The sequence below is a fragment of the Pipistrellus kuhlii genome, unplaced genomic scaffold (assembly GCF_014108245.1).
Source record: "Pipistrellus kuhlii isolate mPipKuh1 unplaced genomic scaffold, mPipKuh1.p scaffold_m20_p_1, whole genome shotgun sequence".
NCBI lineage: Eukaryota > Metazoa > Chordata > Mammalia > Chiroptera > Vespertilionidae > Pipistrellus > Pipistrellus kuhlii.
In genome coordinates, this window is record NW_023425404.1 from 137,333,614 (window position 1) to 137,354,561 (window position 20,948).

At 37.3% G+C, this 20,948-nt stretch overlaps 1 protein-coding gene across 4 annotated transcripts in view; it reads right to left on the minus strand.

Annotated features, from left to right (window-relative positions):
- Nucleotides 1-20,948, minus strand: part of METAP1 (methionyl aminopeptidase 1) — a 66,048-nt gene that overhangs the window by 32,396 nt on the left and 12,704 nt on the right. For 2 of the 4 annotated variants that reach the window (XM_036410921.2, XM_045570594.1), the window contains exons 3-4: nucleotides 5,920-6,030; nucleotides 1,506-1,557 (exon numbers count right to left, since the gene is read on the minus strand). The exons of 1 other annotated variant lie outside the window; for it this stretch is intronic. In XM_036410921.2, the coding sequence (XP_036266814.1) occupies nucleotides 1,506-1,557; nucleotides 5,920-6,030 (163 nt within the window). The remainder of the gene's footprint in view (nucleotides 1-1,505; nucleotides 1,558-5,919; nucleotides 6,031-20,948) is intronic. One more of the 4 variants, XM_036410930.2, reaches the window with a different exon arrangement.

Here is a 20,948-nt window from a genome sequence, read left to right on the forward strand (position 1 = left end):
CCAACACAGTTCAAAGGGGTCAAGAATATTAGACTCACCCACTGAAGAAAATTACCTCAAAAGATCCAAGAGGACATCACACTAAACACCACGGTACAAGTAAAACCCAAATGGCCTCAGTTCAATACAGTTAATAATTAATTTACTTTCACTTGGGAACCATCAGTAGTTTAATTCTCTTGTAGTACAGGTTTTAATGAAATAACTCACCCTTGGAAATCCAGTATTGAAGAAAGAGGCACATTTCAGTTAGTTAACAAAAGGTTGGGGTGGAGATTCATTCTAAGCTGTTTTACTAACATACTGCTTCACCTCAACCCTTCACTCACCTATGCTTTAACCTCCTGCTTATAAAATATTAATAACTGGCTTAAAAAGCTCTAAAATACCAAACAATTAGAAATACAGCATTTTATCTATGAGTGAATAAAACTAAATGGCATTACTTAAAATCAATTTCTATATTTGATTTGAGGTAACAAATTCTGCCTTTTATGCTTTGAGAAACTCAATTATCACAATGAGCTTTCCTCTCCAACCACATTTCCTCCCCCAATAGTCCAGCATTTCCATTAAATGTGGACTTCACTTTGCACAAGCACAGAAAATACTTTTTTAAACTGTTGATATAAAACAATCTATCAAACTTTATTAAATGAACAAATTCCTTAAAAAAAACACAAGGAGATAAATAATAAAAAAAAATACTAAGGTCAGTAAGCTGAAACAAAACCCTTATATTATACAGAGTACCATGTGCTGTCTGTATGACAAGCGTTCATCTATCAGGATTGCAATGCATAAGAACAGAAACGCCCTGCCAATTTTCAGGTAATTGTGATGGGTTGTCTGTCTTAAGCCAGCCACACTAATGACATGAATTATAAGATGAATGGCCAGAGCAGGAAAGGCCATTTCAATCAGAGACACATCGTGGCGGGTGACAGCAATAGCTAAAACAGCAGCCAACAGTTTCACTTCATGGTGTCTCACAAAGTAACATCGAAAGAGCAAATTAAACATTAGAGTGGAAGTAATAACATAACATGACCAAAAAACCTGAAGTAATTGACTTTTGAGTAGAAAAGCCATCAAAATTCAAACTAAACAAAAACAAGAGATCAGGCTAAATAAAGCCTGACAGCTCATGTGTCCCAGCCCACAATAAGCAAGCATTTCTAGCAAAGGAAAGACGGTGCCAAAGAGCAGACCTTCTCAGGTATCGCTCAAGCTTATCCCAGCAACCATTCATGTTTTCATGTCACATGTCATACAACAATGTCAACAAATATATTACTCAACCACACTTTTTACATGATTACGCACCATAAAGAATAAACAATATGTTCAAATTCTAGCTTTTTAATTACACTCTTAGAATATTCAAATATGCACTTTCTGAATATTCAAACATACACTTTCAGAACTGGAAGAATTCTTATCTTTCCCACAAAAGCCACTTCTAAGACATACAGTCTAGAGATGTATTATATGATTTCACTTACTTGCTTTCTTATGTAGTAACTTGTGAGTAGCCCAACTTCCTTTAAAACATTCCTAAAAAAGCAAACATGAAAATCAGTGTTAGGCCTTCCTTTACTAGAAACATCGTAAGTAACATTGTACATAAGAATTTACAAAAAAGAAATCTTTGACTTCATTAAATATTGAGAAAAGCTTAAAAAATGATATCTGCTTAAAAATTCATTTCAGAAAGCAACCTAACCTCTAAATTATTTCAAATAAGCAAGAAACATTAATTTATATTGTAAATAGCAATCAGTTACATTTCAAATTTATGTCACTACATTATTTTGAAGTATTTTAAAATAATGTAATGACATAATCATAAGAAAGACAAAGGAAAATGTTGCAAGTTTGATTTTCAGTCATACTCACTTTGTTAACTGTATGCTACAGCCCTATTAGACTGAACTCCATGAAGGAAGGGACCATGTCGAACTTACCAACATGTCCCCAGAGCCAAGCAAGAGAGCCTAAGCCTAGCACACGGTAATACTGGCTGATTGGACAAATGGATGAATGACTAGAAAGACTAAGCTTTTCACTTAGGAAAACTGGTTCATATAACATATTTCAGACACCAGCAAGAATTACTGAAGTGGAAAAACGAGTTCAAGTAATAAACTGAATTAAAATAACGAACTCAAGCAACAAATTAGAAAAATTATTCAATCGTATATATTACTAATGCTTTGATTTTTAGAGTATCTCCTTCAAAGAATTTAATTACTCAAATACAGCAGTCGCCCTTATTACATTTTCACTTTCTGCACTTTCCGTTACCTGCAGTCAATTGCAGCTCAAAAATATTAAATGAAAAATTCCAGAAATAAACAATTTGTACATTTTATTTATTTACTTTAAAATATGTTTTTATTGATTCCAGAAAGGGTAGAACAGGGAAGTAGAGATAGAAACATCAAAGATGAGGGAGCATCATCAATTGGTTGCTTCCCGCGGCTCCACACTGGGGATCGAACCCGCAATCCAGGCATGTGCCCTGACCAGGAATCAAACTATGATTTCCTGGTTCATAGGTCGATGCTCAACCACTGAGTCACTCCAGCCAGGCCAATATGTACATTTTAAAGTGTGCTGTATTCTGAGTAGACTGCTGAAATCTTGCGCAGTCCAACCCTAGACACGAATCATATCCACACTGAGTATATACACTGCCCGCCTGTCTCAGTTATCAGACTGAGTCATAGTATTGCAGGGCTTGTATCAAATAACCCTTATTTTATTTACTGGTAAAAATGGTCCCAAAGCACAAGAGTGATATGGCAATTTGGATATGCCAAAGAGAATCCATAAACTTCATCATGGGTCTATATGCATAGGAAAAAATATAGTATAGGGTTCGTTACTACCCACAGTTTTAGGCATTTACTGGAGATCATATGGGGGGTGAGAGGGAGTAGAGGGAGAACTACTGTGTATCATTACAAATATTAAGAAAATCCACAGCTTCCTACAAATGTTTTAACTTTGCAAACATAAAAGAGTAAGTCATGGATAAGAGAAAAGGTAAGAAAAAAATATAAAATAAGACATCCCTAGAACTATGTAGCTGCTAGGCAACTCTCCCTAGGGGTTTACCCGAGGGCCTCTGAGGGCCTCCAGGGCCAGGATCTTCACTATTTCCCCTTCGCTCCCTTGCATCCTCACAGCCTGCAGCACTAAGCCAAGAAAACCCAGGTGAACCTATTTTCTCCTACTACAACATCAACGGACTTCAAGTGTATAAAAAGGTATCCACAGCATCCTTAGATTTATTTTTATTTTTTTGAAGCTAAAACTGAGTTCAGTATTTTGGAGAGAATGGAGATGTGGTGGGCAGAATAATGCCGTGTTTCCCCAAAAATAAGACATCCTCCAAAAATAAGACCTATTTACAGGTTTCCTTCTGAGTGAAATACAAGGCATCCCCCGAAAATAAGGCCCCCCTAGGCTAAACATGAGAGATTTGGTCCATTGATTCTGAAAGAAATGGAGTCACAAGAAATTCACCAGGAAATTCAGAAATTGGATTGTTATGATGATGTTCCAGAAGATGATGACATGATTGTCATTGAATAAATGAGTAAATTCTCGATACTGTAGGATTCACAGTTTGTCTGGTTTGTGTTGACAACTACCGTACTACTGTAACATATACAGGTAATAAATTTCCTTTATTTTCATTTAACAATAAATGTGTACCGTATTCTTCTTCGTGGAAAAATAAGACATCCCCTGAAAATAAGACCCAGTGCATCTTTGGGAGCAAAAATTAATATAAGACACTGTCTTATTTTTGGGGAAACAGGGTAGTGCACCGAAGATGTGCACATCCTAATCCTCAAAATTTGTGACTAAGTTAGGTTACAACTATGGTAAAGGGGAATTAAAGGTCTGCTAATCAGTGGACCTTGGGAATGGGGAGGATCTCTTTTTATCTAAATGTGCCCAATGTAATCACAAGTGTCTTTAAAAAGGTAGAAGAGGGGTAGAAGGAGCCAGGAAGATGTAACGATAGAAGCAGGGCAGAGAGAGATAATTACATGATTGGCTTTGAAGATGGGGTTGGGGGCCATGAGCCAAGGGACACAGGCGGCCTCTGTAATGACTGAAAAGGGCAATTAACAGATTCCCCCAGAGCCTCTAGAAAGGAATGCCAACCTGCTAACACCTGATTTTAGCCCTAAGACCTTTGTCACACGTCTGACCTACAGAACTGTAAGATAAGTCTGTTGCTAAAGCATCAGATTTGTGGTAATTTATTATAGCAATTACAGGAGGGAAAATGAGTTACTCCTATCTGTTGTCAAACTGCAGAAACTAATCACAATTGGCAAAAAGATCAAGAAATTAGTAGAAAAACATATTTATGGCACACAGAGGAATATTATGAATACTTGAAAAGTCCTAAGAACTAAGTGATTTCTTTCAGTATTACCACACTTACTCCAGAACAGAAAAGGTCAATTTTGACCTATAATATGAACGCAACCATAATAACAACTATAAAGTTGCTATTTACTGAATAGGTGCGGTATAGGCCTATATCTCATTTCATCCTCACAAAAACCCTGCAAGGCAGATGACATTATCCCTGCTCTACAAACGACAGCACTGAAGCACAAATATGCAATAATTTGTCTATCATATAACAGAACCATACCTGGCAGAAATAAGACCCAAACCCAGCATTACCTGGCTAAAGGTGATACTTTCTCACAGCTTTGCAAGGTGTGGATGGGGATTACGGGTGTGTATGTGTATTCAATTCAAAGCATAATTTAGCACTAAACTTAGAACCAGAAAACAAGGGTGTGATTAAGCTCTACCATGTATTAGCTATACCACTGTAAGCTCTAAAATTTTATCTCTAAATCTGGAAAATGATATTATTAACCATTCTCATGGATCCTCAGTTGCCTCATCTATAGAAAATGGAGTTGATTTCTCCAGGAGCAGAAAATATAGCAGATTAGAGATGATGTAAATAACATGTATGAAAGTAGTTAACAAGTGTCTACCACACAGTAAGTATCAATGTAAACAACACCCCAGTGCTTATCAATATGCCTGGAACTGAATAGGTTTGCTCAATATATGTTGGAGAATGAACTAAGATTAATGTGATCATAAACACAAGAGCCTTCTAGTTGTAGGTGGGAATGTAAACTCTTCTCATTGCCTATTAGGACAGGCTGCAAGCTGCCTACTCCATAGCCATTCTCTCTTTGCCTTAACACCAACAGAATCCTGCTAGTGGAGGTGTAATGTACCAGCTAAAAACATCCCTGGCCTCCTTAATGATACGGGAGGCCATGTGATCTAGTCTGGCCAACAAAATGTAAGCCTAGTCATAAGACAGGACTTCCGGAAAGCTTCTTAGAAAACAGACACGAATTTTCTATTCTTTGCCCTTTCCTGCTTCTATCAGGGAGACGCTGCCTGAGCTGAAGCAGCAGTCCTGAGGCCACAAAGCCGCAAGCAGACCCCAAGAGGCCTGGATCCCTAGTGACTGTGGGCAGAGACTGGAGTGAAGCAGTAGAACCTCTGGAGGGAGCCCTGCTGCCACCTTGATTTACGTTCAGTGAAACTAATTTTGGACTTTCAGCTTCCAGAACTGTGAGAGGATAAATTTGTTGTTTTAATCTACTCAGTTTGTGGTGATTTGTTACAGCAGCCACAGGAAGCTGATACAGTAGCTGACCAGACATCAGGGCACAGCAGAAGAATGAATCCAATTACTAACTACGCTGAAACAGGGTGAAGGACTAATTACAGCCTTTCTGAAGCTTCTTCAACTTGCATGTACTTATTTATGGAGTCAACTCCCAATTATTCATGATCATTTATAAATGGGGCAAGCAAAGGCAGATGAGTTATTTTAAGAAACTTAACTTTAGCCAGCAATGTCAACTTCTTCTCTTCCTCCCTGTCCAAGCTATTCTTCATCACAGATATGACTGGCAAAGGGGTGGGGCAGATTGGAGTTTCACCTGTTTTTCCTTCCTGGCAAAGATGCTTATGACAGTTAAGACTGTCAGCAAGAAAAAGATGAGGGATGGGAAAGAAAAGAAGTGAAAGGAAAAGCTCAAAGTAGCTCTTAGAACCCCAGTTTAAAGTCAGCCAGGCCCAGAGGCAAAGTCCTACCACCGAAGAATGTTGGATGCATCACTACTTTCCTTTACTTTCCAGGCCTTAACACTAATGTTTCCTTAACACCAGACAAACTGTCCTCATATTAACTATACTTGGTACAATTTCCCACTCATTTTCATTATGCAAGCTTAGAACAGACCAACTGAATGTCTGCCCAATGAGAACTATATATGGCTAAAGTGGTATACATACCTCCTAGGTACCAATATAGCCAATATTGTAGCACTACTATTTTTTCTGGTGGTCAGTGCACATCATAGTGACTGGTTGAGTGGCCTTAGCATATCTTTAGCATATTATGCTTCTTTTTTTAAAAAGATTTTCCTCTATGGGTTTTATTATTTTATTTTATTTTGTTTTTGTTTTTTTAATTTTTATTGATTTTAGAGAGGAAGGGAGAGGAATAGAGAGAGACAGAAACATCAATGATGACAATCACTGATCAAGTGCCTCCTGCAGGGCCCCTATTGGGGATTGAGCCCACAACCCAGGCATGTGCCCTTGGCCAGAATCAAATTTGGGACTCTTCAGTCCACAGGCCGATGCTCTATCCACTGAGCCAAACTGGCTAGGGCAGAATATTATACTTTGATTAGTTGAACGGATGATCAGACACTTAGAATATTAGGCTTTTATTATATAGGATAAAAATAAACCAAGAAAGAGGAAGATGTGATACCGACAAGAGAGAGAAGCCAAGGGTATCTCCAGGATGATGCTTGAAGAGAGATGTAAGGGTGACTACCATGAAGCAAGCCCAGGGAGCAAGAAGTTCTGGCTACAGGTCAGAGGGTCCCAAGAGAGACATTTCCAAGATAAAATTGATTAAATATCAAATGCAGTTAAAAGTGCTGAGTGGAGTTCTAAACAATTGTGAAAGAGTTTGGGGATGAATCAGTAAGTGACTAAAGGAAACTATTAAAAGAATGGGAAATAAGAAAAAGAGGAGGCCCTAACTGGTTTGGCTCAGTGGATAGAACGTCGGCCTGCGGACTGAAGGGTCCCAGGTTTGATTCCGGTCAAGGGCATATACCTTGGTTGCAGGCACATCCCAAGTAGGTAGTGTGCAGGAGGCAGCTAATCGATGTTTCTCTCTCATTGGTGTTTCTAACCCTCTATCCCTCTCCCCTTCTCTCTGTGGGGGGGGGGGGGGAAGAGGGGGGGAAATATATATATATATATATTAAAAGAAAATGAAAAAAGAAAAGAAAAAGAGGAGAGGCCCGGCCCTCATGGATCAGTGGTTGAGGGTTGACCTATGAACCAGAAGGTCATGGTTCGATTCCCAGTCAGGGCATATGCCCGAATTGTGGGCTAGATTCCCAGTGTGGGGTGTGCAGCAGGCAGCCTATCAATGATTCTCTCTCAACACTGTTTCTATCTCTCTCTCCCTCTCCCTTCCTCTCTGAAATCAGTAAAAATATTTTTTAAAAGGGAGGTGGGAGTTTATAAGTTAGAAGTATTTAACTAGGTATGTGATATTTAGTTGACTAATCAACTAAAATGTTACAAAAAACACTGTTACAAAAATCATTTTAATTAATGTTTTTGTAACATTTGAGCCTCTATGATGTTGATAGTAAGCATAAACCCAATTAAGAAACATTTAAATTACCTTATTGTGAATTAAGATTCAATATAATGTAAAATATTTTTTAAAATATATATACACCCACTGCTAAAGAAACCCCTTCATAGAAGTTTATAATATGAATGAGTTAATATCTTTAAAAAAATCAATAAGTAATTTTAAAAGGAAAACACAGAATTTTAAAACTAGAAGAAATTTACAGTTTTATAAAAGAAATTTGTAAAGTAGCCAATTTTTCACTCAGCAGCAACTCTATTCTGCTGCTAGAGATCTTATGATAATCAACAGATTTTTAAAATGCTATTATATTAATATAACCCACAAATAATGTTCTTTAAAGTGAATTTCATGTTCTACAGACAGCGTAATAATTTTAAATGAATGTTTGCTCATGGCCATATTTAAACTGTATATGTCCAGATATTTAAATGCAATTTGAGACTGAAAAGTGAACAACTTTAATGTTTAATAATGCCATGTAGGTTAAGTATCCATTTCACTGTATCACTTCCTGCAGTGATCACTGTATCCTTTGAGATCCTTTTTTAAATTATTGTATTCTTTGAGAATTTTGGGAAAGCAATCATTCTTTTTCAAAGAAAAAAATATATATATCCATGTATGAATAAGCATGTGCATGTGATTCTATTTATTCATTTAGTCCTACAAATACGGAGCATATATTATGACCAAAGCACTGTGCTAGGTGCTGAGCATTCAGCAGTGAACAATATAGGTTCATTCTGAAAAATATCACATGCTAATTACACAATTACTACATATTTTAAGTCAGAACTGCTAAAAAGAAAAAGATACATAATGCTATGAGAAGAAGACGAAGAGCTGAAAATACAGGCAGGGGTCAGATGACATTAAGGATTCTGGTCTATTCTAATCACAACAAAAAGCCATTAAAGGGTTTTAAACCAAAGAACAACCCGATAAAGACTTGAGCTCATGACATTCCTGATCCCCTTCTACAAATCCAAAACTAAAACTCCTTTTTCTAAATAATATACATAATGGTATTGAAGAACTCTATAAAACTGGCTTTTAATACAAGCAGTCTTGCTTTGCATAGTAGTGTAGAACTATAAAAATGACCAAGCAAACTATAACCATAAAAATAATCTTCACAATCAATAGAAAAAACAACAAATCCTATATAATATAAGCCCAAAATGCTAAGTGTCCAGTTGTCCATTCATCCAATCAAAGCATCATATGCTAAGGCTGCTTAACTGCTAGCTATGATGTGCAATGACCACCAGGGGGCAGACAGTCGATTGGTAGGTTAGCTTGCTGCTGGGGTCCACTCAATCAGGACTGAGATGGGCTGGACATGCCCTGGAGGCCTCCTTCTATCTCTCCCCAGCTGGCCAACTTCCTCATCCCTCCAGGACCTCGATCTTGCACCGGTGGGGTCCCTTGGCCTGGCCTGCACCCTCTCGCAATCTGGAACCCCTCAGGGGATGTCAGAGAGCTGGTTTTGGCCCGATCCTGCAGGCCAGGACTAAGGACCCCACTGGGGTGAATTCATGCACCAGGCTTCTAGTATAAAGTAATACTGAATGTCAACTATAATTTAAAAATAAAAAATTTTAAATGGCAATTGATATATAACTTTTAATTTTTTTGTCAAAACCTTAAAAGCTTGAGGGTCCATTCATTTGTGTAAAGTGGTAGCTCTTTCATGGATTGGTCCCGGAACCAGCATCATCATCATTTCCTGGAAATTTGTGAGAAATGCAAATTATTATGCCCGACTCCAGACCTGCCAATTCAAACACTCCTTGGAGGGGACCAAAAATCTGTTTTCAGAATTTTGGCGATTCTGATGAGCGTGCAATTAAGAACCACTGGTTTAATGAATATTTTTCAAAAGAAAGATTTTGACATTCTTAATCTTTAAAAGTTTTTTAGTTAATACTGTAAAATCCTTTGAAATAATCCTTCAGGTCAGATAAGTAGTTCTCTTTTTTCCCTTTCAAGATTATTAATGAAGGCAGTAAGATTTCCTACTATCTTTATTTTTTAAATGTCATTTATTTATTTTAAAATATATTTTTCTTGATTTCAGAGAAAAATGGAGAGGGAGACAGAGATAGAAATATCAATGATCGGCTGCCTCCTGGAGGCTCCCCCCCTCCCCCAGGAATTGAGCCCTCAAGCCAGGCTTATGCCCTGATTGGTAATTGAACCATGACCTCCTGGTTCATAGGTTGATGCTCAACCACTGAGCCACGTTGGCCTGGCAATTTCCTAGTATCTTGATAATTCTGCTTATTGATAACTCAGAAAAATAGTTATGTCTATCATTGTTATTAGAACCACCTCATTTTACTGTTTTGCTGACATTTCCCTGCTGTAAATGGCCTGGTGCATAGCTATAACACTTGCACATCTCTAAGGAAAAACAAGAGTCACCAGGAAAGTGACCACCAGAGCATAAACACAAGAGTGCTCCAGGAGAAGCCCTCTAATTCTGGCTCATGGAACAGTGCTCAAAGAGTACAAATACCCACCTTCTTTCCTCTTTCCTGTCTTCTCACACCCTAGACCCCAAGTGATCCATGAGCTTGTTTTATAGAAGCCAAAATTCTTGGGAAAAGGCATTTTCCTCTCTTAAGGGTAAAGCTGTGGTCCAGAGAAGGTGGAGCCAAATCCCAAGGCTTTTTTCCTCTGCGTCCTCCTGCCATTTAGCCCCAGACACCGGCACTGTCATAGAAGTGTGCAGCAGAGCAGGTAACTAAACCCCTGTTTCCCAGCTAGAGGACCAAAAGAGAGGATTCCCAACCAAGACCCAGAAAGTAGCACCATAAAGCTGTTCATAACACAAAATAGAGGTGCTTGTGAAAAAGAGCTAATTGCTGTAGACCATCAGCCGGGTCTCAAACCAAGCACTGGGAAAGCTCTAAAGAGCACTGCAAAGGCTTTGAAAACTGAAGTGGCACTGAAACCAACCACCCAAAGGAGGCAGGTCAGAACTTGCAGCCTGAATCTAACCAGATTAGTAGCCTGCCAAAATAAAAATACCAACATTCTGCACAGGATTTAAACAAGATCTCATAATATTCAAATCTCCAGGGGACAGTCTAAAATGATGTGGCATATAAAAAAAGAAATAAAATTTTAACTCATAAGGGAAGTGAGTCAACAGACACAAATGCTGGCATTCATAATGTTGGCATTAAATGACAAAGACTTTAAAGCAGCTTTTATTAAAATGCTCTAATAAGCAATCAGGAACATCCTTGAAACCCACGGAAAAAGAGAAAAATCTGCCAAGAAAAGATATTTAAAAAAAAATTGTTTCAAATGAAAAAAATTTTAATTGAAAAATATAATAGCTAAAATGAAAAACTAAGTGTATGGACTCAACAGCAAAGTGGAGATGATAGAGAAAAGATTTGGTGAACTAAAAGATCAAAAGAAATTATCCCATTCAAACACAGAAAAGTTTATTTTAAAAATGAACAGCACCTCAGGGACCTATGTGATGATAAAAAAAAAAATTGCTGCCCCGGCTGGGTGGCTGTTGGTTGGAACATCATCCCTTACGCCAAAAAGTTGCCAGTAGGATTCCTGGTCCTAGTGGGTGCGTGCATGGGAGGCAACCAATTGATGTTTCTTTCTCTCTCTCTAAAATAAAGGCATATCCTCAGGTGATGATTTAAAAGTAAAGAAAATTGGGCTGGCTTTAGCTCAGCGGTTCCTTCAACTAAAAGAAAATTGCCTTATCCAGTTTGGCTCAGTGGCTAGAGCGTCGGCCTATGGACTGAAGGGTCCCAGGTTCGATTCCAGTCAAGGGCATGTACCTTGGTTGCAGGCACATCCCCAGTAGGGGGTGTGCAGGAGGCAGCTGATTGATGTTTCTCTCTCATCAATGTTTCTAACTCTATCCCTCTCCCTTACTTTCTGTAAAAAATCAATAAAATGTATTTTTAAAAAGTTAAATAATTTGATAGCTCAAACAGCTATTAGGTGGCAGAGCTGGAATTTGAATACATAGCTCTCTGGCTCCAAAGTCCATTCTCTTTCCACACATCTACAGGCTCCTGGGCAGTGCTCAGTAAAGGGGATAAGATCCAGCTCTCTGTACTACCCCCACCCCCAATACCCTGCTCTGTGCATCTTTAATATTTGGCTGCCTCTGAGTTTATCCTTTATAATAACCCAATAAAAATGAATAAAAACAATCTAGCAGCGGATAGTGGAGAAAGGAAGAAGCAGATGACATCAAGGTAAAAGGAGACAGATTTAAGAGAAAATGCTAAATAAACAATTATAATAAGAAATGAAAAAGGGATAAAGTCAAAGAAAAAAAACACACAAGATTGGCATCAAACAGAATCATATTTACCTCTTAAACATTCAACAAAAGATTAAATGTTTTCATTCACAGAGCCTATATCACTGTATGTTAATTCTCTTACCAACAGTAATTATTCCTTTATTAGACATTACAGTAACCCATGTTATAAAGCATGGGAAAATAGAATGTTCCTCCTAAATTCTGCTGAATAATATGCTGATTAAGAGATGTACCATGTACCTTGAAAACTCCTGGGGCTACACAGCGATTGCCCCTGAGGAAGTAGATAAGTTAAGGAGAGTGGGGAGCCAGGCAGCCCTCATCTTACATTCTTGACAGCCAACAAAAGGCATGTAGGAGTCAGCCAGTCAGTGTTTCACTCTCACCTTCGATGTCTCTCTTTTTCTCTCTCTTTTCCTCCCTCTCCCTCTTCCTCTCCCTTCCTCTCTCTAGAAATCAATTAAAAGATATTTTACATACAATAAGTTACAATTAGTATAACTTCTAAAATGTACAGTGCATATATATTAAGGCTTATGTCCTACAGCCAGTATTTTAACTTGAACACCCATCTGTTTTCTTATTCTGAGTTAAGGCAACTTGTCTCTGGAAACAGACGTTGTATGAATTAATATAGCAGTAAGGCAACGTGTTTATACTTTCCTGCTCACAGCATGACTAGACAGTTACTCTCTGACCCACAATTGAGTATCTCCACAGTGGCCAAAACACACTGCCCACTTCTTTCAACCTCTTCCCTGGGGAACATGAGCCTTCTGGTGAACTAGGTTTAACAGACCGGCAGCCAGAGAAACCGTCCGGTTACCGTATTTTCCGGCGTATAAGACGACCCCCTAATTTTACAGTTAAAACATAGGTTTAGGCCTATATTTCCTTCGCTCCAACAATCTCATTAGCCTCCCAACGTTGCTGTCTTCAGTGACCACCCCTTACAGGGGTATGTCTACACATTCCCCATTTTTTTATTGTTCCTAGTTTCTCCACTGGCAAGGTAATGTCATTTACAATATGACAACATCCAGAACCCAATCATCAAATGTCCCTCAATTTTAAACGAACACTTTCCTAATTGAAATGCTTGCCATCTGGAGTGTATCAGAGTAGGTTCCAAACATTTTTCTTCACAGCCCTCTTGACCACAGAACTCTTTTTAAAAAGAAATATAAACAATCTTCAGTATTTAAAACAGAACAAAAGAGCTGCTCTGACTGAGACTGGAGCAGGGAGTGGATGCCATTCTCACTTGTACGTATTTCCATACGTGTAATTCAAACGAATCACATTACATAATCAGATGTCTTCTCCTCCATTCAAACTTTATCTCCCTTAAGAACACAGAAGATGACAATTGGATTTAAATAGTATATTCTCTGTAAAACTGTCCCCCTTTAGCTATCACTGCCTCTACAGTGTAAGTAATGGTCTATTCCATTGTCATCTCTATTGATTTTATTTTCTCAGGTAAACGCTAAACAAACTAAAAACTGTGCAAGTTTTTTAAAGACATTATATTTCAAAACCCTTCTCCATCCTCACTTCATGGAGGGCAGAGTAAAAAACCCAGGGTAATCTGTAAAGACAACATTTAGGACACACCTTAAGCATTCAATGAAAATTATTTTCCTTTCATATCTATTCTGAAAAGTCATAAGCTATGGACCAATTACCAAATTAAAAAATAATCATCCTTGATTCTACTTCGGCAAACACACTCCTGAAAAAGCAGAAGATGTTTTACATTTTTCAAACTACTTGGTATTCAACTCTGCCCACATCAGTTTTTCTCCCAACTGTATTTTCAATCTAGTCATCATCACCTAACATTTTGAAGTTCCACACATTCATTAAAAAGTAGCTATTCAAAGTTTCGTGTTTTCCTTAGAGCATTTCATGGTGCTTATATTTGATTCATGAAACATATCAAATTTCAGCTTTTAATAAGAAGACTAATAGGATTGTTCTCATTAAATCAACTGAAAAACTGTCTCACAAAACAGTTTAATTAGCTAATGGCTTGTACTTCAAGATTATATGAGGATTCAAGTAAGTGAAGAAACCAATTCTCAACTGTATAAGAATACCCACCTTCCTCTCACTTGATGAGGCCATGAATGACTGATGGCATCAAGAACATTTTCAAATCTCCTAATAGATAGCTGGAGGCTCAATAGTGTTCCTTCCCTAAACCACAATCACTCTTTTTTTCTATTCACATTAGACTAGAACCACTCAATACTTTATATAACTATCTTTTCCCTGAAGAATACACTTCTGACTCCTTAATTGGATGGTCTTTCCCTCCTTATCTCGGAAAAAAAAAAAGTGCACCAATAAACTAAATTAGATTTAGAGTTTCCCAGACAAATGCCACACTTTCTTTTCCTTTGCATAACCTATTCTATCTGCTCCTGACATTCACCTTTATATCAGTATCCTCTACCCTTTCAGTTCTATTTCAAATGCTACCTTTTCCATAAAGTGTCCAGATGACACACACTCCCACCCTAAGCCTAAAAGATCCAATGTATTATATTTATTCAGTACTCCTTGAGAGCTCTTTGTCTTACTGCCTTATTTTCCACCTATTTAACAACTACAACACAGTCTACTTAACAACTACAACACACTGTCCATTACAACACACCTTTTATAAATCATAGTTAAAACTTTTATTTTCGCCCCAAGAGAACACACTTTTTCTTTACTACAGCAGATATATACCAATTTTAGGAGCTGATAGAGGATTCTCAGTCCTGGCGACATATTAGAATCACCTAGAAAGCTTTTCTTTACAAATACACATGCTGTTCCCTGTATCAAATTAAGTCAGAAACTCAAAGGATAATCTATGTAGGTGAGTCTTATTTATTTGCAGGATTATGAATCACTAGAGAGTAAAAAAGTACCACCAGAGTTGAGAGATTTGTATTTTCATTTCTATGTCAGAGCAGGTCATTTCCTATTTTACTCTTCTTATCTAATCAATCCCAACATCTCCTACTCTATTTTAGGCCCTACTGACTTGCCAAACTACCAAAGCAGCTTCTCAACTGGTTTCCCTACATAAATCATAGTTAAAACTTTTATTTTCGCCCCAAGAGAACACACTTTTTCTTTACTATAGCAGATATATACCAATTTATTGGTATATATATATTTAATATATATACCAATATATATTAGTATATATACACTTCTGACTCCTTAATTGGGTGGTCTTTCCCTCCTTATCTCTGGAAAAAAAAAAAAAAAGTGCATTGTCTCTCCCTAATCCTTTCTTATTCTGAACCATCCTACAAGTATTTGCTAGAATTAACATTAAACGGTTTCATAATGTGACCACTTACCCACTCATCCCCTTAAGGACCTGTATTACCTTCATCTTTTCCACCATCTCAAAACTAAAATCAATTCATGTTGATGAGGGTATGAGCAAATGGGTACAACACACAATGTTAATGAAAGTGCTGAATGGTCAGCTGGTATTATGAAAGCTACAGGTATCAAATATAGCATACAGACCTAACCGGTTTGGCTCACTGGATAAAGCATCAGCCTATGGACAAGAGGGTCCCAAGTTCAATTCCGGTTAAGGGATTCTAACTCTATTCCTCTCTCTTCCTCTCTGTAAAAAGTCAATAAAATATATATATAGCATGCATATAAATACTTAAACATAAAAACAGATATAGGGTGGGACAAAAGTAGGTTTACAGTTGTTCATATGGAAAATAATACAATTAATAAAGAATAACACAAAAATAATTTCGTGTTTCTCATACAAACAACTGTAAACCTACTTTTGCCCCACCCAGTATACCGACACACAAAAAACATACTTTGATGCAGTAACCCCACTTTCAGAAATTTAACCAAAGAAAATAATCTGACAAATGAGCAAAGATATATGCAAATTTAATGTTCACCGCAGTGTTTATAATTGTGAAAAATGGATGAGACTTTAGGTACCCATCAATATAAAATAGGTAGATAAATTATGATCCTACAATGTAGGTGAAATCTATAGCCATTAAAAGTAAATAAATGGGCATATGAAGAAATCTACATTGATTTGGGTCTTAGAAAGACAAGTTAAAAGGAAAACTGGAAAATCTAAAATAAAAAGGAAATAAACAATGCACTCTAACACAACGAATGAGGTCAAAGAGGAATACACAAAGGAAATAAGAAAATATGTTGAGACAAATGAAAACAAAATATCCAACATACCAAATACAAAATATACCAAAATTCATGGAATGCAGCAAAAGCAATACTGGAGGAAAGTTTATAGTTATAAACAAACATACATTAAAAAAGATCACTAACAACCTAACTTTACAACTGAGGAAAAATAAACATAACTAAATCGAAACACTCAATAAAGTAGAAACAGAAGAAGCCTCTCAACATAATAAAAGCCACATATGAAAACTGACTGCTGACATCACAGTCAATGGTAAAAAAGAGTGAAAGTTTTTCCTTTTAATACCAGGAACAAGGAAAGAATGCTTTCTTTCAACACTTCTATTCAATATATTATTGGAAGTCTTCCCCAGAGCAATTAGGCAAGGAAAAGAAATAAAAGGAAAAGTGAAATTATCTTGGATCACATAAGACATGATTTTACATTTGTGACCACTGAAGTGACCAGTAGCATATTACCATAACATGTCCTTTTACTAGAAATATTATTCTGCCAATATTAGGTGGAATGGTAGTTTATTCACCAATTGATGAGGGAAAACTCTTCCTAACAGGTAAAAATAATCAGCTATTAAATGACAATGGGGCTGAAACCTGTTTAGCTCAGTGGATAGAGCATCAGCCTACGAAATGAAAGGTCCCAGGTTCGATTCCGGTCAGGGGCATATACCTTGGTTGCAGGCACATCCCCAGTGGGAGGCAGCTGATCGATGATTCTCTCTCATCGATGTTTCTGATTCTCTGTCCCTCTCTTTTCCTCTCGGTAGAAAATCAATAAAATATATTTTTTTAAATAAAATAAAATAAAATAAATAAATGACAATGGGGAGTGGTTGAGGGTAGGTATCACCTTTTGTAACCCACATTAAAATTATCAGGTAAGAAAAGCAAATACATGGAAAAGCAAATGAATGATAACACAAAATTCAGTATAAGGGAGTACCGGCCTTTTGGTTGTACTATTTTACCAAAATATTCTTTTTAATAAATTAGGTGGTAAGTACTGTATCATGTTTCTACTGTATCATTATGGATGATTTATTATCAGTCTTTTATTCTACTCAACATTTAATAAAATCATTTGAGAGAGAAAAAAAAATATTACATATAAATCCTTGACTTTAAGGTACTAAAACCTCAATTCAAAAAAAAAAAAATTATTTATGTAATAACTGCATTTATATTTCTCTCTACATTTACTTAATAAACAATGCAAAGTTATCAGTATTCAAATAGTCAAACACATCACAAACATTAATTAGTAAAATAATTAGAAATAAAATCAATCTCATTTGGAAAAAAAAAAAAAGCCATGTCCTACTCGGAAAAAAATATAAACCTCTGCCATGTCTAAAACCTTACATTTACCTATTTTACTGAATGATTTAAGCTCACAGCTTGATGAATAAGACAGTGTAACTATCAAAATCTGAAGCAAAGGTTGCCCTTCTGTACCTTTTTATCAAGGCAGAATCATTAAATGCAGGTTCACAATGTGGAAAAGCCTCTGCTGACTCCACATTATGATGATAAGAAAATTGCAAGTCTTAATTTCACTTGTAATTTATACCCTACTTACTCTTTAGAGACATGGGCTTATGACCCAAATAAATGCCCCATCAGCAAACCCCAGCTGACAGGGTTTTTAGGAATGCTTTCCCACAGGTATGGCACAGCTCTGGTTAATCAGCAAGAAGTCCCTACTGAACTTTGCAATAAAACTGTAAGTTCCTGGAGACAAAATTGGGAGAACTTTTTTTTCTTTTAAATAAGAACACTTTAACATGAGCTCTAACTTCTTAACAAACTTACCTGTCAATACAATTTTCATTATTAGAGATACAATGTTAAATAGCAGCCATCTAGACCTTATATTCCCCTTGCACGACTGAAACTTCATGCTGTTGATCAGTAACTCCAGAGTTCTCCCTCCTCAGGCCCTAGTAACCACCACTCCCCTCCCCGATTCTATAAACATGACTATTTTAGATACCTCATGTCATGGAATCATGCAGTATTTGTTTTTCTGTGACTAGTGTATTTAATTTAGCCTTTTTCATCCATGTTGTGGCATACTGCAGAATTTCCTTCCTTTTTTAAGGCTGAATAGTATTCCACTTTATGTTTGTACCACATTGTGTTTATCCACTCATCCGTTCATGGACGTCCGGGTTGTTTCCACAGCTTAGCTACTGTGAACAGTGGGGCGAGGATTGAACTTATTTGCAATGTATAATTTCCCAATGTCTTTGTCCCAGATTTAACACATAAACTGAGTAAGGCAGTCCTGGCTTGCAGGGTATGTGGAATTATTCTTTATTCAAAGCCAGACAGCAGACTGATACCAATAAAAATAAAAATAACTTATAATTGTAGCGCTGGGAACACTACCTGCCCAAACATGAATAAACAAATGCTTCATGTTAAAACTGTGAGGTCAGGAGAAAGGGTAATAATTGTATTTCTCTTACATTAAAACTTTAATATGCAGAGAATCTCAATAGTTGCTGTGTCGAGTATTCCTGCCTATATACCATACATCTACTAAATAGGTTTGCTATTAATACCAAAGACAATTCCTCATTAATACAGGAGTTACCATGCTACTGCTTCTCCCTCCTAATATCTACATGTGTCTCATCCCCACCAAATTTACTAAGATCAAACTAAAAATTCTACAAATATGACAAACCTGAAAAACACTCACAATTGTGAAGTGACTACAATTTCTATCCACAGCCTCTCTAAACCACATAAGATCACACCTATTTCCAATGGCCCTTCAATCTCTAAAAATGTAACTCAGAGTTAACGACTTGCTCAACTTTTGGCTACCTGCCAACCAAATTATGCTTTTTGCTGTTTTACAAGTTCTAGTGAAATATAAGTATACTTCATCCCAAAATTGCAATATAAGTATTTATAATATAAGTATGTCAATAAAAGGAAATCTCCATTAACCACCATAAAATCTTCAAACCAACAAATATCCACTGATTACACTATGAGAACTACTACCGTGTTTCCCCGAAAATAAAACATCCTCAGAAAATAAGACCTACTAACATGTTTCCTTCTGAAATATAAGGCATCTCCCCGAAAATAAGCCCCCCCTAGGCTCTGTCTCAGAAACTTTGTGAAACCTAAACTGCAAGAAGTTGTGACTTGAGTGAAGAATTCATGGGAGAAAATCACTGACAGTTGCATTGCAAATGCACTGCGAGCAGGCTACCTTGATAAGAAGTACTCATTTAAAGACAGTGCTATTGCTAAACATGAGAGATTTGGTCCATTGATTCTGAAAGAAATGGAGTCACAAGAAATTCACCAGGAAATTCAGAAATTGGATTGTTATGATGATGTTCCAGAAGATGATGACATGATTGTCATTGAATAAATGAGTAAATTCTTGATACTGTAGGATTCAGTTTGTCTGGTTTGTGTTGAAAACTACCTAACTACCGTACCGTATACAGATAATAAATTTCCTTTATTTTCATTTAACAATAAATGTGTACCGTATTCTTCATGGAAAAATAAGACATCCCCTAAAAATAAGACCTAATGCACCTTTGGGAGCAAAAATTAATATAAGACACTGTCTAGCCGGGACCAGTTTGGCTCAATGGATAGAGCATCAGCTTGGGGACTAAAGGGTCCTGGGTTTGATTCCGGTTAAGGGCATGTACCTTGGTTGTGGGCATATCCCCAGTAGGGGGTGTGCAAGAGCCAGCTGATCGATGACTCTCTCTCATTGATGTTTCTAACTCTCTCTCTCCCTTCCTCTCTGTATAAAAATCAATAAAATTAAATAAATAAAAATTGGGGGGGGAAACATGGTAGCAGCTTGGGATAGTTCAATCATGGGTTCCTGTACAGTCCTCCTATTATTCTGTGCCTAAGTAAATAAAAATGATTTAAATTTTACACAAACATTTATTGGGAAGCACTTAAACAGCAGCTAAAAAACTCAAAAAAGTAACTAAATGCAACCACAGGTGATTAAATAAAGGACAATTCATCTATAATGAAATGTACTAATCAGCAACTATCCTATCTAATAGGAGAGTAATATGCAAATTGACCATCATTCCAGCACACAAAATGGCCACCCCCATGTGGACACAAGATGGATACCATAAGATGGCCTGCAGGGGAGGGCAGTTGGAGGCAATCAAGCATGCAGTGGAGGGCAGTTAGGGTTGACCAGGCCTGCAAGAGGACAGTTGGAGGCAATCAGGCCTTCAGGGGAGGGCAGTTAGGAGTGACCAGGCCAGCCAGGGAGGGCAGTTAGGGCTATCAGGCCATCAGGGGAGCAGTTAGGCGTCAATCAGGCTGGCAGGAGAGTGGTTAGGAGGTGATTAGGCTGGCAGGCAGAAGCAGTTAGGGGCAATCAGGCAGGCAGACAGGTGAGCAGTTGGGAGCCAGTAATCCTGGATGGTGAGAAGGATGTCTGACTTCCTGTTTAGGTGGGATCAGGCCTAAACGGGCAGTTGGACATCCCTTGAGGGGTCCCAGATTGGAGAGGGTGCAGACTGAGCTGAGGGACACACACCCCCATGCATGAATTTTGTTCACTGGGCCTCTAATAAAGGATAATGTAAATGTATCATGATAGACATTCTCAATATATTG